This window comes from Myotis lucifugus, unplaced genomic scaffold, assembly GCF_000147115.1.
Source record: "Myotis lucifugus unplaced genomic scaffold, Myoluc2.0 scaffold_31, whole genome shotgun sequence".
In the NCBI taxonomy this organism is placed as follows: domain Eukaryota; kingdom Metazoa; phylum Chordata; class Mammalia; order Chiroptera; family Vespertilionidae; genus Myotis; species Myotis lucifugus.
The window spans coordinates 88,269-107,393 of record NW_005871079.1 but is presented as its reverse complement, the minus strand read 5'-3'; the positions used below and the strand labels follow the sequence as shown (position 1 = coordinate 107,393).

The window sequence follows — 19,125 nt, the reverse complement described above, 5'->3', positions numbered from 1 at the left end:
TAAACAATACTGAGAACAAGCAAAGAGAACTTAGCTACTTGTTCCAGGAAATACTTGCTCCACAAAGGTAAGACTGTGGACCAACAAAATAGTTTATTAAATCTAACAGCTTACTCACCAAATCTTGCTTCTATGCCCCCCCTTCCATTCGCCCACCAATCCAAAGCTCTTATCTCAGAGGTTCTGCCCAAACCCAATAAATTTCCTTATTTTGAAGGACTCGCCTGAGTCTCTCTTTGACTCACCCTTTCTCAGAACTACTGGCAAGGAAGTGTTTTCTCTTATAGCCGCAGGTCCAATAAACTTAGCTGTGCTTGATCGGCGTATGGTATTCAAGACAAATGGATGCAACAACAAAAAACTAGAAGTAAAAAATTGTTCATACTGTGTTCTGTAAGCTTGATAAAAATCCCAGCTCTCTATCCTTTAAGCGTGCAAATCAGAGGGCATGAACAATTTTTGTTTGTTGGCTACTAAGAGTTTGCATATGTAGCAGAATTTGGCTTGAGACTCACTTTTATTGTAAACATCAACTTGGCAGGAAGGTTATTTCAAAGCTTCAGCAATTACCTGTTGCTACCAAATGAAACCTGCTGAGAGCATACCCAAATCGCTTAGGTAAGTTTGTAAACAAGGTACTGCTTAGGCCTTAATTCTGCCCAGAGATGAACATACAAGTACTTCCTATTTCTGAGGGTGCCAGGTTCTTACCTAATGCATAGCTCCTGGGAGCAAGTTATCAAAGGACAGAAATGAAAGCTCTACTACCAATGGGCTAAACCCACTGTGGTCACAGGTAAGCCTAAACCAAGTTCAGGGTGCCTTCACGATGCCTGAGTGCATTTTTTGTTGCCATGGGTTAGTCAATGACACATCAAATTGACAGATCTGCCCTCTTGGGGATTTTCTCAGTGGATGATGAAAAATAAAGCATAATGTGCTTGCCAAGCCTTAGGTCCCATTTTACATTTACAGTTTCATGTGCATTGACATCTTTTGCTCCTCACTATAGTCCTGAAGGATGGGTGCATTCACATATCTATAATAATAAAAGGGTAATATGCTAATTAGACCAAATGTCCTTCTGGATGTCCTTCCAGATGACCTTCCGGACGAAACCGGGGCTGCCAGGGAAGCCCAGGTCCCGGGTGCCAGAGGGAAGCCGATGCCAGCAGCCATGGGAAGGAAGGCCTACACTTGCACGAATTTCGTGCATTGGGCCTCTAGTATACTAATAAAAGCCTAGGTGGCCCTCACGTGCAACATCGTCACAAGATGGCCGCCGCAAGATGGCACTCACAGCGGAGGTGGGGCCCAGTGGCCACTCTGCGTGGTGAGGCCTGGGGGTCCCGCAGCTCTGCGCAGCATGGAGGAGGTGGGTCCCGGCATAGGAGGTGGTTGCAGCAGAGGAGGGCAGTTGGGGGCGATCGGGCTGGCAGGGGAGCAGTTAGGGGGCGATCAGGCAGGCAGGCAGGCGAGTGGTTAGGAGCTAGTGGTCCCAGATTGTGAGAGGGATGTCCGACTGCCGGTTTAGGCCCGATCCCTGTGGACATCCCCTGAGGGGTCCCAGATTGGAGAGGGTGCAAGCCGGGCTGAGGGACACCCCCCGCGATGCACAAATTTTGTTCACCGGGCTACTAGTCTATATATATAAAAGCCTAAGCAGCTGGCTGACCGGCCATTAGGTATGATGCACACTGACCACCATGGGGCAGACACTCAACACAGGAGCTGTTCAGCGACAGCAACTTTGTAGAGTGCCCTCTCACAGCCCGGAACCCCTCGGGGGATATTGGACTGCCAGTTTTGGCCCGATCCCCACAGGCCAGGCCGAGGTCTTTTCTTATGCTGAGTCTGTGATTTCTAAACATTTTATTGGAATAAAAAGGGAATAATATCTAGAAGAAATAAAAACATTCTTTTAAAAATGGAAAATATTTGCTCTTGATGGAAAATACACAACCTAGAATACTCTGCATGCATGCACACACTACACATGCATAAATGCATGCACATGCAGACACCCTAGCTCAATCCCAGTCATATTAAAAAGTAGCTACAGATATTTGCAGACTATTTTCCAACAATCTTAATTTTGTTCTGGTCACATGAGTACTTTATCATTATAAGGAAGTGAACCCAATGAATGAGAGCCACCAATTCTGAGTTTCCATGAAAACTTGAGTTTGAAGGAACTAGGTCAAACTGACCCTCGTTTATTCAAAGCAGCATGAAACCTGAGGAATCACTGAAACAATTACAAAAGAGGGAGCACAAAGGTAAGTGGTTCTCAAAAGGAAGTAAGGATTGAAGTATACTCGGCTGGTGTGCACCCAACAACTCACACTGAGGACAGCTTGCCTCCCAAAGGGGCCTGAGAACACCAACCAGCCCCCTCCAAACTTCCACCACCAACATACTCCCTAACCACCCTGAAGTTAAAAGGGAATAATACAAAGCTCTAGAGAACAAAAGCAAGTGAGAGAAATGTAAGACAAAAGAAAAAGAGACACTTTGAGAACTCACCTAGGACCTAAATTTCTTACTGACTCCCAAATCAACTCCACGGCCAACAATGATGTGTACTGAGCACATTGATCCTGTGGATACAGGATGAAGATAGACAAGACCTTTGTCCTCACAGAGCTGACTATTTACTGGGGGAGACATACGGCCACTAGCAGTTGGACAGCACACAAGCTAATGGACAGGCTGTGAGGCCAATATGCAGGGCTGGGCCCTGGGGAGGGGCAGGGTGGTCAGGGAAGGTCTCTTTCAGGAAGTGATGCTGAGCTGAGCCCCACAACAAAAGAAGCCAGCCAGGCAAACAGCTAGAGGAAGAAAGGTCCCAGGCTTACGTAAGACAGTCTGGCTGCGTTAGAGTCAGAAGGTACTCCTGTGGGCAGAGTGTGGGACACAAAGAGAAGAAGGGCTGAACTCTGACCAGCCACGCCTGGGTCTATGAGAACAAAGATTAGGTGCCCACTGGCTTTTCTCATGGAGCACGGCCTCTCAGAAAACAACAACAACAAACAAACAAAAAACCATCCATTGGTGCAGTCCCTAAACTCAGGAATGGGTGGGGGTGGACAAACACAAAAAGTATAGTATTGACAAAGGGGGGTGGGGGTGGTAGAGCCACCCCTTGGTGTCACAAGACTATCCCATCTGTTCAGAACAGAAGACTTACACTCGGGAAAAATAAGTGGTTTGCACAGAGTTATACAGCCTTTGGGGGATGAGCTAGGACTCAAATGAGGTGTGTGTGACTGACATGTCCAGTTTCTTTCCTTATATCACACGATCTTTTCATTTTTTAACATAAAAGCATTTGGCACAGGTTATATTATTAAGATTCACATGGACTGAGGATTTTTCCATTTATGATATTGACTAAGGCTCAGATGATGTGCTGATATCCTCAGAAAGTTTTCCTGGGTAGAATTCCCGTCAATTAATTTATCTTCGTTATAAATTTATGCTAATTATCATTCAAAACAATCTCTGCATGACCAACAGGCTCATAACTGATGGTAATACAGAAATATGACAGAATACTACTTAACAATTTTAAGTGCTAGGCATTGTAGACTCTTCATATGTGAAAACAGTATTTACTGATATTAACTTAATTAACTTACTATCTCTATATATAAAAGCCTAAGCAACCGAACGACCAGTCATCAGTTGCACTGATCACCAGGGGGCAGACACTCAATGCAGGAGCTGCCCCCTGGTGGTCAGTGCGCTCCCACAGCCAACCTCCCATGGCCGGCCAACCTCCCCGCAGTGCCCGCCCCCCCCCCCCCCCCCCGCCCCCAGCGGCCGGCCAACCTCCCGTGGTCCTTCCTCCCCTGGCTGGCCAGTTCCCTCACATAGGCCTTGATTGTTGGCCAGGCCAAGGGACCCTGCCCATGCATGAATTCGTGCACCGGGCTTCTGGTTAAACAGAAAAAGCAGAGCACAATATGGGATATACAAACTGGTTACAACTTTGTGACCAAGTACATATAATTACCAAAAAAAATGAGAAATAATGTTTTAAGATGTAATTAAGAGTCCTAGCTGGTTTGGCTCAGTGGATAGAGAGTTGGCCCATGGACTGAAAGGTCACGGGTTTGATTCTGATCAAGGGCATGTACCTCTGTGGGAGGCAACCAATCAATATGTCTCTCTCACATGGATGTTTCTCTCTCTCTCTGTCGCTCCCTGTCCACTCTATAAAAATCAATGGAAAAATATTTTTGAGTGAGAATAAATAAATAAAATGTAATAAAGATACATGAGTATTAAGGTCATTTTTATTTAAAGTTGCTTGAGCTCATATAATAAATGTATAGGACATCTTTCAAAAAGAAAACATTTTGGAAAAATCAATGTATTTAAAGGAGAGCTTTTTGTTTGTTTACTCATTCTTTATTGTTGAAAGGATTACATATGTCCCCCTTTTCCCCACAATGATCCCCCCTCCAGCCTGCCCCACACCCTATCCCAGCCCTGACTGCCCCATTGTCTGTGTCCATGGGCCATGCCTATATGCATAAAAGGTCCTTGGTTGGTTACCTCCAACCCACCTACCCACCCTCCCCTACCTTCCCTCCGAGATTCTGTACCCTGTTCTATGCTTCATGTCTCTGGAGCCACTCCATTCATCAGATTATATTGTTACTTAGATAAAAGGAGGGCTTTCTTAATATCTATCTGGAACACATACTCATACTCTCTTCACCAGTTGGAATTTTTAAAGTATAAATAGCATTAGAGATTTTCTGATTTTAATTTAATTTAAATACCTGAAGTTTCTATTACTGAGTATTTCAATACTGACCCAATGGAAAAAATGTTTCCTATAACCAAATATTAGTATAAACATTGAACACCATCCAAAATTCTTGTGCAGAGACTGTAAACCTAGGGAGTTGTTGCAAAACAAGCCTCAGGCACTCGTAACAGCTGCCACAGAACTCATCTAAAGCCTCGTTTTCGCCCATTCTGATGACATATTAAAATGATGCCTTAGTAATTTACTCCTTCCAGAAATATTAGCATAGTTTCACTAAATGCAATAATTGATGGGCTGGTAAAATGTTGCCTAAATTGTCTTGTGGGCCTGAAAACTCTTTTTTTTTTTTTTAAATCCTCACCTGGGGATAATTTTTTTTTTTTTAAGAGGGAGTGGAAGGTAGGGGGAGAGACAGAGAAAAAGATCCATGTGAGAAAGACACATTGATTGGTTGCCTCCTGATATGCCCCAACCAGGCCTGGGGATTGAGCCTGCAATGGAGGTATGTGCCCTTGACTAGAATCAAACCCATGACCCTTCAGTGCAAGGGCCAATGCTCTAACCACTGAGCAAACCAGCTAGTGTGGCCTGAAAACTAATTTTTCAGGACCATCAACACAATATAGGAATACATTTTTCTTTTTTTGCTTTAAAAAAATTTTTTTTATTAATTTGAGAGAGAGGGAGAGAGACATCGATCTGCTGTTCCAATTATTCATACATTCATCAGTTGACCCTTTCATGCATCTGAATGGGGACCAAACCCAAAACTTTGGTGTATTGGGACAAGGCTCTAACCAACTGAGCCACCCAGCCAGGGCACAATCTATTTTTCTGATTGTATTTTATATTGTGCTTCTTCTCCTTATAGTATTTAAGGAGAAGTTAAATTAGTTTTGAATTTATTAAAACTCCCCAATATATGTCCATCTATATATATAAAAGCCTAGGCAACCATTACGACCGGCCAACCGGCTGGTAGCTATGATGCACACTGACCACAGGGGGCAGACGCTCAATGCAGGAGCTGCCCCCTGGTGGTCAGTGCGCTGCCATAGTGGGAGCGCTGCTCAGCCAGAAGCTGGGCTCACAGCTGGCAAGCACAGCGGCGGTGGCGGGAGCCTCTCCCACCTCCACTACAGGCGGGTGGAAAGGAGCGAGGGGTCCCGGACTGCAAGAGGAATGTCTGACTGCCAGCTTAGGCCCTCAGGGATCGGGCCTAAGCTGGCAGGCAGACATCCCCTGAGGGGTCCCAGACTGCAAGAGGGTACAGGCCAGGCTGAGGGACTCCCTCCTGTTCCCCCCTCCAGTGCACAAATTTCATGCACCGGGCCTCTAGTATTATCATAAAAATATATTTGTGTGATAGAGAGAGAATATAGAAAATCTAAGCGACAAAATTCTGAGGTTGTCCAAGCAGAGCATTATAACAATAAAAAATTATGTATTTATGGTTAATATTGAGATTTGCTTCAAAAGAATAAGGAGGGTTGGGGGAATGGGTCAAGCTCAACAAGACTAGCTAGGAGTTAATATGCAATTATTAAAACTGGATGATTGGTACAGAGAGTTTATATTATTCCCTCCACTTTTATATCTGTTAAAAAATATTCATATTGCCCTAACCGGTTTGGCTCAGTGGATAGAGCATCGGCCTGTGGACTGAAGGGTCCCAGGTTCGATCCCGGTCAAGGGCATGTACGTTGGTTGCGGGCACATCCCCAGTAGGAGGTGTGCAGGAGGCAGCTGATCGATGTTTCTCTCTCATCGATGTTTCTAACTCTCTATCCCTCTTCCTTCCTCTCTGTAAAAAAATCAATAAAATATATTTTAAAATATATATATATTCATATTAAATGTTTTTTAAAAATTATATCCTTACAGGTCTAATCCTGAAACAAGAAACACTCTTATTGAGCATTGGATACATAAGAAACTTAAAGTCAATCAGAAAACTGGCAAAATACTTTACTGTTATGAGAACATCTGAGTTCTAATATTGTCCATCGTTAACTATTTTTTGTTATTGTTAATCCTGACTAGACGATATTTTTCCCATTGCCTTTTAGAAAGAGTAGAGGGGAGGGAGGGGGAGAGGAGAGAGAGAGAGAGAGAGAGAGAGAGAGAGAGAGACAGAGACACAGACATTGATGTGAGAGAGACACACAGATTGGTTGTCTCCCGCACACGCCTAGACCAACCAGAGCAAGGGATGAATCTGCAACCCAGGTACATGCCCTTGACTGGGAATCAAACCCGAGACCCTCTGGTGCACAGGCAGAAACTAAGGCATCATTAACTTCTTCTATGATGCACAAGGGAGCTTTAGCATTACTTCAATGGCTTATTTAATAGACTTCATAAAGAGCACCCTTTACAAAGGATAAACATTTATAAGAACAGTACATACCAGGAGTATCATAGGCCGTTTCCAAGTTGTTAATCCTATGATTCCAGAGAGTATCACCTACAAAGATAAACAATATCATAAATCTAGAAAAGGGACCAATTCCAATAAACGAATACCCAGTCTCTAAAAGTATATATTTTTTTAAATGCTGACATTTCAAAGCCTCCTAACTCAAATATTTAATATTCCTGCTGATTATATGAGCTCTCATAGACCTCTTTGGACTATCCTTCACGTTCAAGGCCCCGAAGCTTTTTTATTGACTGTGTATTTTTTTCTTAAAGTCAATTAAGAACACAAACAAAAATTGGTCTATCCTCTGGTTAGTGAAGGGATCAGTAGTATTTCAGATCCAAGCTCCCTGCCCACAGTGGCACCTAATCTGTTGCCAGAGTCAGCCTCAAACGATGCACATCTCACCATCACCCGCTGTTCAGGTGGGTACCCATCTTCACAGAACAAGCCAACTCCTCTAAATAGTCAACCAGGCCTTCAGGATCTTCCCCTGCCTACCGCTCAAATGCGGTTTCCATGTACCCCTGCCCCTTCCACCACACACCTTCCTTCCAGGCACATCTATCATTCCTCCGACTGGCTCGGCTCTAGACATTCCCGGGCTTTGTGCTTCTTTTTGCTGCAATGTCCTCTCCTCCCAACTCCCCTTCAAGCTGCCTGAGAACTCCTATGCATCCTGCAAGGCCCCAAATAACAGTTACTTCCTCTGAGAAGCTTTCACTAATCCCACCACCCCACACCTGGAAACCCTCTACATATAATATTTTTTTTCCTGCAAAAACCTCTGTATTGCATTTCTGTCTTGCCTACTAACTGTGAATTCTATTTTGTCTCTCTGAATCCCCTGCTCCTAGCACAGTGCCTGGCACATGACTGGTGACTAATAAATATTCCTGAGCATTTATTGCACAAAGAGGGGGGACTACAGTGAGAAAGAATCTCATGTGTAAAATGACACTTCAATAAATAAAATAAAATCCTCGGTAAAGAGCCAGCATTTCGCAAAAATGTAAACTGGAAACCAACATCAGCCCTTTAAGTAACACAGTTCACTAAACAGTTAGAAAAGAATAGCCAAAGTAATTATTCACCCAGGACATTCTGATGCCATTTGAGCACATTTACCTGTGTACAATAAGGCGCATTGGCTGAATGCAGTCATGAGGGAATTTTCTTTCAAGTGCATTTTATACCCAAATCACTCAAATGCACCATTTCACAATTACTACAAATCAGGAAGGATTTGGCAATGTTGCTTCAAATTCAAAGCTCACAGGCCTGCTTGCAATACTCTCTAGTCTCCATTTACTGACTGGGAGTAACTCATTCCACAATATCAAGTCAACCCACTAGTATCAAGGACCAAAACCCACCCATGGTCAGATAAGCAACAATTTCTTTGTATCCTATCAATGTTCAAAGCTACTATCAGCTGTCTGCCCACCAAGCACTATATCCTTGTAATCATCTGAAATCCAATAGCATATTTTCTCACTCTAAAGGATTTCTACCTGGAGACATGCAGGGTGTGTGCGGCTCACTGAGAGGGTGTGGGCTGCATCTACTTCATAAATTGGGATTTGGCATCCATGACCTGGGGGTCCAGGTTTCCCACGTGGCTTCTAATTAACTATGTGGCCTTGCCCAAGTCGTTTCACTTTTCGGGCCCTCACTTGCATTTCCCTAGAAATATGGTGAGTGACGGAAACCATCTCCAGGTCTCTTCTAACTCAAAAGGTTGACCCCACTGCGATGACAGGGATTTCTCAGGAACCTGTGATCCAGCATGGGCCCCACCCTACAGACCACATGTGGGCACGCATACTTGCACATGTGCTGCATGGGTATATGTGCATGCGTAAGTCCCAGGGTGCATGCATGAGTGTGTGTGCCTCCACATGCACACATGCTCCCTCCCTGCCTGCCCGCCCTGCTGCTTACTGGACTTTGCTGAGAAAATGCAACTATTTTTGTGAGAACATCACTGAAAATAGGACTGCCCTTGAGGGGAACACAAACTGCCCACTTCACAGAAATATAAATATGATTTGATTTGAATCATCAGTTAGTCTCCATTAATTCAGAGCCCTGTGGATCAGCTTTCTGGAACACATTTTTTCCATTAAAACAGTATTATCAAAGTGAGATGTCCAGCCCAGCCCAAAAAAGCCTGTAAAAATAATGGTATGTTTCAACTATATTTCTGACTCACCCCCACCACATTAACAATTTAGCATGTTTACATTTTTACACATGTACATGTTTTCCTCTAAATTTTTATTTTTAAAAAATATTTTTATTGATTTTAGAGAGAGGAAGGGTGAGGGAGAGATAGAAACATCAATGATGAGACAGAATCATTGATTGGCTGCCTTCTGCAACTGATGCTGGGGATCGAGCCTGCAACCTAGGCATGTGCCCATGACCAGAAATGAACACAGGACCCTTCAGTCCACAGGTTGACACTTTATCCATTGAGCCAAACCAGCTAAGGCCGTGGTCGGCAAACTGCGGCTCACAAGCCACATGTGGCTCTTTGGCCCCTTGAGTGTGGCTCTTCCACAAAATACCACGTGCGGGCACGCACGTACAGTGCGAAACTTCGTGGCCCATGCACATAAGTCGGTATTTTGTGGAAGAGCCGGTATTTTGTGGAAGAGCCACACTCAAGGGGCCAAAGAGCCGCATGTGGCTTGCGAGCCACGGTTTGCCGAGCCGCAGTTTGCCGAGCCGCAGTTTGCCGATCACTGAGCTAGAGCCTCTAAATTCTTAACTAGACACATATGGGTAATGTGTATATATACAAATGCACAGTGGTATAATTTTTACCAAAAAGAAATGGATCATGAAAGATACTTTTCCTCCTCTTCTTTTTCCTTCTCAATAAATACTTCATGGAAATTCTTCATGTTCACAGGAATAGCTCTCATTCATTTCCATTTAATGGCTACATAATATTCCTTTGTATGGCTGCACCTAATGTATTCAATCACTTCCATATTCATGAGTATCTACTCTATTTCCAGTGTTTTGCCCTCACAAACAATGCTGCAGCCAACATCTATGAACATATATCCTTAAAAACAATGTTTTTTATTTCTGTTGGATAAAGTCCCAGGAGTAGGTTGCTAAGCTGGAAGGGAGATTATATACATAATAGCTCATGACAGATACAACTGTCATTTCAAATGAAGGATCTCTGGGACAAAAGAACTAAGCCATCTTTATTTCTTTATTATCCCCCCCCCCTTTTTTTTGGAGGGGGAAGGTTGCATATACGAGCAACAAACTAAACTTAAAACACAATTTTAAAAATATGTATAAAATGTACTTGACAAATAAGAAATATCAATCATCTAAAGATACTTAAGACCTCAGTAGGGAGACATATAAAGCTTATTAAGCAAGAAGAAGACTTAAATGAAGATCTTCTTAAATGAAGATTGAAATAAATCAAGATAAACATCATGTTCGTGAATTGGAAGATGCCATTTCCATCGGAACTGTTTTATAGAGTCAACACACACTCATGTTAAATCCCAGCCTGATTTCTGTAAACCACCTTTCAGGGAGGCTTTAAAGAACTGCATGCATTCCAGTTGAACGTGGGAATTGTAGTGGCATCCCCCTCAGTCCTGAACCCTGCAACAAAGGCACACACTGACTTCTACTCAATTGTTCCGACTGTTAGAGCCCAGTTAAGCCCTAAAACACTTGGGGAACCCTGTGAGTGGTGAGGTGGAGAGGGGAAACCGAGGAAGTAGGACTGGAATGGAGTAGAGAGTGCTGCAGTTGGGGATGAATCTTCTTAGGGCTCAAGACTGAGGGAATAGATGCTCACATGTCATCTGGGGGTGGTGGCAGAATTCATGAATGAGGAGAGAGGCTGGGGAAGGGAGCAAAGAAGGGGGCAGACTGCAAATTGATGCCGACACTAAGGAAAACAGTATGGATACCCCTGAAAAAACAACTGAAAATAGAGATACCATACAACCCAGCAATTCAACTTCTGGGTACTCACCTGAAGAAAAATAAAACACTAATTTGAAAAAATATATGCCTTCCTATGTTCATTGCAGCACTATTTACAATAAACAAGATATGGAAGCAGCCTAGATGTCCATCAATAGATGAATGGATAAAGAAGATGTGGTACACGGACTATTTGAGATCTTGCTCCTTGGCATATGTTGTCAGTTTGGCCCAAATAAACTCTTATTTAAAAAAAGAAGAAAAAGATGATGTGGTACATATATGTAATGAATATTACTTGGCAAAAAAAATGAATGAAATATTTCCATCTGCAACAACGTGGATGAACCTAGAGGCTATTATGCTAAGTGAAATAAGTCAGATAGAGAAAGACGAATACCATATGGCTTCACTCATATGTGGAATCCTTAAAAAAAACTGAAATAACAAGTAAAAAAAAAATAGATTCATAGTAACGCAGACCAATGGGATGGTTACCAGAGGGGAGGCGGTTAGGGAATGGGGTGGAAAGGTGAAGGGGAATATAGTAGACATATTGTGATAAGTTTGCACAGTGAGAGATGATTACTAGAATTAGTGGCACGATTACAAGGTAACATATAAAAATGTTGAATCACTATATTGTACACCTAAAACTAATGTAATTAATATAATATTGTACACCAACTGTAATTAAACATTTTTTAAAGACTGGAAAGAAGCTGTTTCAACTGGGATTATGTCTGTTTTAGATTCTCTTTGAATTTCCCAACATTTCTACAATAAACATATTTCACTTCTATTTTAAAAAAAGAAGGCAGAGTATGCTTTACCTCTACCTCCCTTGGCAGCAGTAGCAGCTGGAGCTCCAGAAGGGAGTCAAAAAAATACCTTAACAATAACCATCCATGGCGCCCATCTATAATAATAAAATCATAATATGCTAATTAGACCAGATGTCCTTCCAGACAACCTTCCGGATGACCTCTGGACAAAGCCAGGGCTGCAAGGGAAGCCCAGGTCCTGGGTACTAGAGGAAAGCCAGTGCTGGCAGCTGGGGGGAAGGAAGGCCTACTCTTGCATGAATTTCATGCATCAGGCCTCTAGTTACACAATAATACTATTACTTGTTTAATTGGGTTTTATGCTCACTGGCAATCTCATGAGGTCTTAGATCTGTGAATAGTCACTTAAATACGTAAAGGGTCCTCAAGGCACTCAGTTATGGCAAGAGTCATGAATAAATGAATGGCTGATGAACAAATAAATAAATAAAGGTCAAAAATAGGAGACAAGCTTACTCAAAAATGACCATGGAAGCCTAAACACATTATTCACTTCTGTGCTTCCTAAAAGAGTAAATCAACAGCAAAAGGCAACTCCATCAGCATTCTTTCCTTGCAATGCAAGATGCAACTTGCTCTGAATGAACAGGCAAGAACCTATCTTCTGACATCAGATTATCTCTATATTGTTAGAGTGAGATTTATTACAATTTTGGTTTTACTCACTTGCAACCCATTCCTTATAGCTTTTAGGAAAAAGCAGATGTCTTTCTCTTTCTCTTTTTCTCTCAATGATTTTTGCAAAGAAGGATTCTGAGATACTCCAGACAGGAATCACTATTACCTGACAGATATGATTAATGTGTCTTAGTTTTCCAACTTAAAAATCAAATCATTAATATCAAAAGCATATAATTCTACTTTCCTATTTTTCTTTGTTAATCCACTAGCATGCCTTAGGGCAAAAATGTTCTGGATTGCTTATCAAAATTGTATATAAATATAGAGATAAAAAGAGCCATGTTGTTAATGTCCCATGCTTACCTTATAAATGAGCACACAATAATCAAACCTCTCATAACCTATCTTGTTATGACGTTTACACTAGCAATTTTAAAAAATGTGTGTCATTCTTCCTTACCTGTCCAGCATGACTCATTAAAAAAAATTAAAGAAGCCTGGCCATGGTGGCTCAGTGGTTGAGTGTCGACCTATGAACCAGGAGGTATCAGTTTGATTCCTGGTCAGGTCACATGCCCAGGTTGCAGGCTTGGTCCCCAGTGAGGAGTGTGTAGGAGGCAGCCCATTAATGATTCTCTCTCATCCTTGATGTTTCTATCTTTCTCTCCCTCTCCTTTCCTCTCTGAAATCAATAAAAATATTTTTTAAAAAAAGAAAAAATTAAGGAAGTATGCAACAGGATATTTTAATGTATACATGATGGTTAGCAGAATGCCCCACAAAAAAACTGGTCTGTTCATCTTACTTTAATGAAATATTGCCTTGAAGTTTAAAAAACATTGATAGAAGTTCTAGTATATGCCAGGCCTGGTGCCATGCCCAACTGTCTTAAATGTTTTCTAATTACACGCTTACATAATCAATTTTGAGGTAAAAGTCATCCCACCCATTTTATACATGAGTAACTGGGGCTAAGAGGTTCAATAACTTGCTCAAAAACTTATTATTATTTTTTTTGCTCAAAAACGTATAAATGTAACTCTGCTGTCTTATAAAATAAAGGACTAAATAAATCAATAAAACTCATCAAAAAATTATATTTAAAATGCTTCTTAACAATTAAAGTAGTATTTGATAGTTATGATTGAAAAAATGTATTTACCATTGTCTAACCATTAGAGACTTTAGAACTTTTGCATTAATTTCTCCTTTGGATCATTCATTTGTTTTACGTTTTGCCATTTCAATTTTTTTAAAGAAAGGGTTAACCTGAAGATTCACCAATGACTGTTTCTTTATAAAGAACTGGAATCTCACTCAAGAATCACAGACTCAAGGAATGGGTGACCATGAGTACAGGTCAGTGACTCCAAGCAGGGAGACATGAATGTATGCAGACAGGAAAGGAAATTAGGGCTCCCAGAGAAGGATCAAAAACAATAACCAACTCCTTACCACTTGCCTAAAATATCTCCCAAAGATCAAATATGTCATCAGAGTCCAGAATTCTGCTTTTTGAAGGAGGAGATATAAACCAACGCAAATCTCTACTCTTTCATTAAATCTAACACAGTGTGGTAGGCTGTCTCCGCTAATCCCAGTGGGATCTAAGGTTAACTAAACACTCCCCCAAATCAGGTGCCTGGACAGCGTGGCCTGAGCATGGACATCGAGATCGTTTCTCTGCCACCCACATGGAGTCAAACTTCATATTGTTTTTACAAGTGGCTAATCTCTTAGCTTCATGAACTTTGGTAATAATAATAGATTGAGTCATTAACCAAGAATACCAGGAAGAATGAAATGATCACAGGATGTTCAAAAACAATGAGTACATAAAAAACACTCCCTTCAACCTGCTGAAATTTTGAAAAAAAGTCTTTATAGGAACTGTTTATTCTTTTTTGAAGAAGAAGAAATTTTTTTAAATCCTCATTGAAGGATATACTTAGAGAGAGAAAGGTGGGGAGATATATATATATATATATATATATATATATATATATATATAGAGAGAGAGAGAGAGAGAGAGAGAGAGAGAGAGAGAGAGAGGAGAGAGAAACATCCATCAGTTGCATCTGTACGCCCAGTTATATACGTGCCTGGACTGGGGATCAAACCCACAATCCAGGCATGTGCCCTGACCAGAAATAGAACTGGCAACCCTTTGGTGCACAGGACAACACTCAACCTACTGAGCCACTCTATCAGGCTAATTCTTAAGTATATATTAAAATAGATAAAATATACCTTCAAGGTTCAGACAAGTGAAGGAAGCCTCCAAACCTCAGGCTCAATGTGAGAACACTTACAGAGGTGTATATGGAGCAAATACTCTTGAACTATGCCATGTTTAACAAAATAGACCTTTTAAATAAATATATTTGATTTAATTTTGTATCAAATATGCAAGCAAAATTTTTACTGAAGCCAAAAGATTTGTCCATTGAGTTTGATACAGCAGATTATGGCACATAATGGTCATCCACAGCTTGAAATATGAGGATATCCTTCTACTGTGTTCCTACGTGGGTTTGAAGTAATCTTAGACTTAAGTTGGCACTGCTACTCAACTACCAAGTTTCACAGGCCAATAAAACTTCTTAGTGACAAACAAAATGTGGTATATCCATATAATAGACTCCCTTTTGGCAATAAACAGGAATGAAGTACTGATACATGTCACAATATGGATGAACCTTGAAAATATTATGCTAAGTGAAAGAAGCCAGTCACAAAGGTCTCATGTTGTATGATTCCCTTTATGTTAAATGTCCAGAATAAGAAATCCATAGAGACAGAACATGATTAATCCACGGTTCTCTAGGAATAAGGGTGTCAGGGGAAATGAGAAATGACTACTAATAGGTTCCAGCTTTCTTTTTTTTTATTACTAATTTGAGAGAGAGAGAGAAGAGAGAGGAAGAGAGAGAGAGAGAGAGAGAGAGAGAGAGAGAGAGAGAGAGAGACCAGTTCATTGTTCAACTTATTTATGCATTCATTAGTTGCTTCTTGAATGTGCCCTGACCAGAAATTGAACTGGCAATCTTGGCATATCGGGACAACACTCTAACCAACTGAGCTGCCAGGGCAGGGTTTATTTTGGGGGTGATGAAAATTTTCTAAAATTGATTGTGATGATGGTTGTACAATTCTGTGAATTTACTAAAAATCACTGAATTGCATACATTAAGTGGGTGAATCATATGGAATGTGAATTGTATCCCAATGAAGTTGTGAGTTAAAAAAAAAAAAAAACTTCTACAGTCTTCAAGTCATAATTTTTAAGCTTTCTGTCATAAAAACCTTAGTTCAGCTCTCTTTAAATTAGTTACGCTTTACTAATAAGTCCCTTTCTTTTGGAAATACATACAGAAGTATTTAATGGCTGAAATTATACCTGGGATTTGCCTTAAAGTAACCCAGTGGATGTTAAGAAGGGGGAAAGGGTGTGGACAGCTACTGAAGCTGTGGGTGATGGGTAAATGGAAGCTCATTAAACTATTTTTTCTATATTTGTTGAGATTTTAAAATTTCATAATAAAAGATTAAAACTGAGAGAGGTTCTTCAGATTTCCTGATCACTTCTAGGCTGTCTCTCTATTCTGTTTATGTTTTCTATTTTAAAATAAACACCTCTTGAAATATTTACAGTTGAAACAATGCAACGTCTGAGATTTGCTTCAAAACAATATAGGGAGTTAATCTGACAAATGGACTAGGAAGCACGATGGAGATAACCCCTCCCCTGCTTGGAAGACCCAGCCCCCTGCAGTTATCAGAACACACAGACCCAGCAGCAGGTCCAGGAAGAGGCCCAGACCAAACAAGTGTTGGACCTGGGTGAGGATATATGACGGTTCATTGTGTAGTGCCTGAATAAATATAAAATTTTCCATAATGCCGAGTTTAGAAAACACCACCACCTCTCTCACATACATAAATTCAAAAGGTATGCTACCGGTGAGGGTGAGACTTTTTTCCTAAAACACCTAGAGAGTCATGGTGCCCAACACCGTCCTCAGGCCGCTGTTCCGGAGATGCAGTATTTGTTGGTTCTGTTGTCATTTTGCAAATTCTAAGGTCAACCTCAGAAACAGGCCACACAAAGTAAGAATAATGAACAGTTGCAAGTTTGCATGTAGAGTTGGGAGATAGGGGGTGGAAAACGTCCCTATAGAAGAGAATTTAGTTCCAAATAACTGATTCTTTCCCTGATCTGGTTTCCTGGGTGGTGGAGACAAGGACATACCCAGCCAGCAGGCCCAGGGAAGAGCTTTCATCTCCTGGCTGATGGCCTTTTTTTAAAATATTTTTTTCTTTATTGATAAAGGTATTACATATGTGTCCTTATTGCCCCGTTGGCCCCCCACCACCCCCCTACTCATGCCCTCACCCCCCTGGTGTCTGTGTCCATTGGTTATGCTTAAATGCATGCATACAAGTCCTTTGATCTCTCTCCCTTACCCCCACCCTCCCCTGCCTTCCCTCTGAGGTTTGACGGTCTGATCGATGCTTCTCTGTCTCTGTTTCTGTTCATCAGGTTATGTTGTTCATTATATTCCATAAATGAGTGAGATCATGGCCCCTTTTTTTTTTAATACTTCATCAACTCCAACTGTGGCTTGGGTGACATCTAAGTACATTTGCCTCTAGAATAATTCACAATAGCACACCTGACTTCAGGTTTTCATTGTAGAAGGGAAAAAACAGTTTCCAATAATCCTAAACTAGCTATCTGAGAGGACAAGCAATTATGATTTTACTAAGAGCAAATCCCTAAAAAATGGATGCAGGTTTCATTTCTGGCCCATGGTATTTAGAGAAATGAAATGCACCCACCATTTGGCTGAAGTTAGTCTGACACGTGGACTAAAAAGCATAATGGACCTAATCCCTCCTCCTGGAGTTTAAAGAGCACTCAGCGAGGCGTGGGATACTTTCTACCTGATGCACAGACTGTGACCTCGTTACCACAGCATGGGCTGTGCCACATAAGAGCGCCCAGCATCCAAGTATTTCAAAGGAGAGCAAACTGGCATCGGTTTAAGTATAAAACGTCAGGCCAGGCTCCAGGTACGCAAGGTTCTTAATGTCCTTTTCAAACAATTATTTTGGGTTTAATGAGTTCTTCCTATACTCTTGGAATTTGGTCTTGAATCTGGGGATGGGTGGACCTGCAAAAGGACAATTTTTATGCATTCGGAACACACATTCATGGCAGATCTTAGGCAAAACTACAGGCACTGCCAGACTTTCACATTTAGTTCGTTCATAAAAGGGTCATTCACTTTAAAACACTCATCTTCCACCATCTTCCCATGAAGACCTGTTTCCAAGTCTCTCCACCCCAAGCAAAGCTCAAGAGGTCAGAGGTCCTGCAAGCTGTGAAACTGCTATGAGGCAGGGAAGAGTAGCCACCCAGTGTCCACAGACTATGGAGGCGGCACCTTTGCCCCAGATCAGCCTTTCCCAGGAGGCAGGGCCAGGCCCCTGAGGGGGCAGACATCTCCAGCTCCTATGCCGGCTCCTGGGGCTTTGGCGAGCTCATGCATAATGATGGTTCGGGGTCTGGAGAATTAGATTCTGCACAGCAGCCTGTGTGGCTCCGGGAACGGAGTGGGGGCTTAGGGCCGTCCTTTAATGAGCAGGTGCAAGCACGAGTTTACACACCTTGTCATTACGTTTGCACTCATCCCGACACGTTTCACATGTATCCCTGTCTTCAAGGAGAACAAAACAAGTGACCTGCCTCAGCCAACCTGTTACTTCATCCACCCTACAAACACACCTAGTATGTGCCAGGCAGGCACTGTTGATACATCAGTGAACAAAATGTCAAAATCCCTCCCCTCCTCTCACAGATGTGATCCGTGAAGTAAACACTCAGTGGCCGAAGAAGTTTAACCATTTTCCTCCCGCCTTCCTACCACCCACTCCCATCCTTCCACTTTCCCAAAGAGCTGGGAGTCTTCTGGCCTGCGAGGAATAGACACTGTCCGGGTTCAACCCAATTCATCCCTGAACTCCACGCTCTTGTAGGCTTTTCCCCCCAAAACTTCAACTCGCCTGCAAGAGAGGCTGTGCTCCCCACCTGCAGCCTGGACAGGAGCCATACAATTTCACTCGTGGGTGGAATATAAAACAGAAAGCAAGCGACAAACAATCCTGGGACAGCGGAGGGAACCCGGCAGAGCCCCCGCATCCCTGGGTGGGCCCTGCGGAGGGAGAGGGGCGCGCGGCACTCACCGAGGAGCCGGCCCAGAAAGGGCACGAGTTCTTCACCTGCGGGGAGCTGCTCAGCGACAGCGCCCCGAAGCTGAGTGCCACCATGCAGCACCCCAGGATCAGCTGCAGCAAACCGAGCGACAGCAGTGGACGGCCGGGGAGCAGCGCTCACAATGGGGGCGAGGGCGGCGGCCGGCGGAAGGAGAGCGGGGCGGAAGGGCAGGCACCTTGGGGGCGGTGGCGACCAGGAA

General features: G+C 42.4%; 1 protein-coding gene across 1 annotated transcript in view; it reads right to left on the bottom strand.

Annotated features, from left to right (window-relative positions):
• Positions 1-19,125, bottom strand: part of FAM189A2 (family with sequence similarity 189 member A2) — a 64,685-nt gene that overhangs the window by 35,673 nt on the left and 9,887 nt on the right. Inside the window, exons 2-3 of the mRNA XM_014454085.2 lie at positions 18,896-19,041; positions 7,194-7,250 (exon numbers count right to left, since the gene is read on the bottom strand). Coding sequence (XP_014309571.2) covers positions 7,194-7,250; positions 18,896-19,041 — 203 coding nt within the window. The remainder of the gene's footprint in view (positions 1-7,193; positions 7,251-18,895; positions 19,042-19,125) is intronic.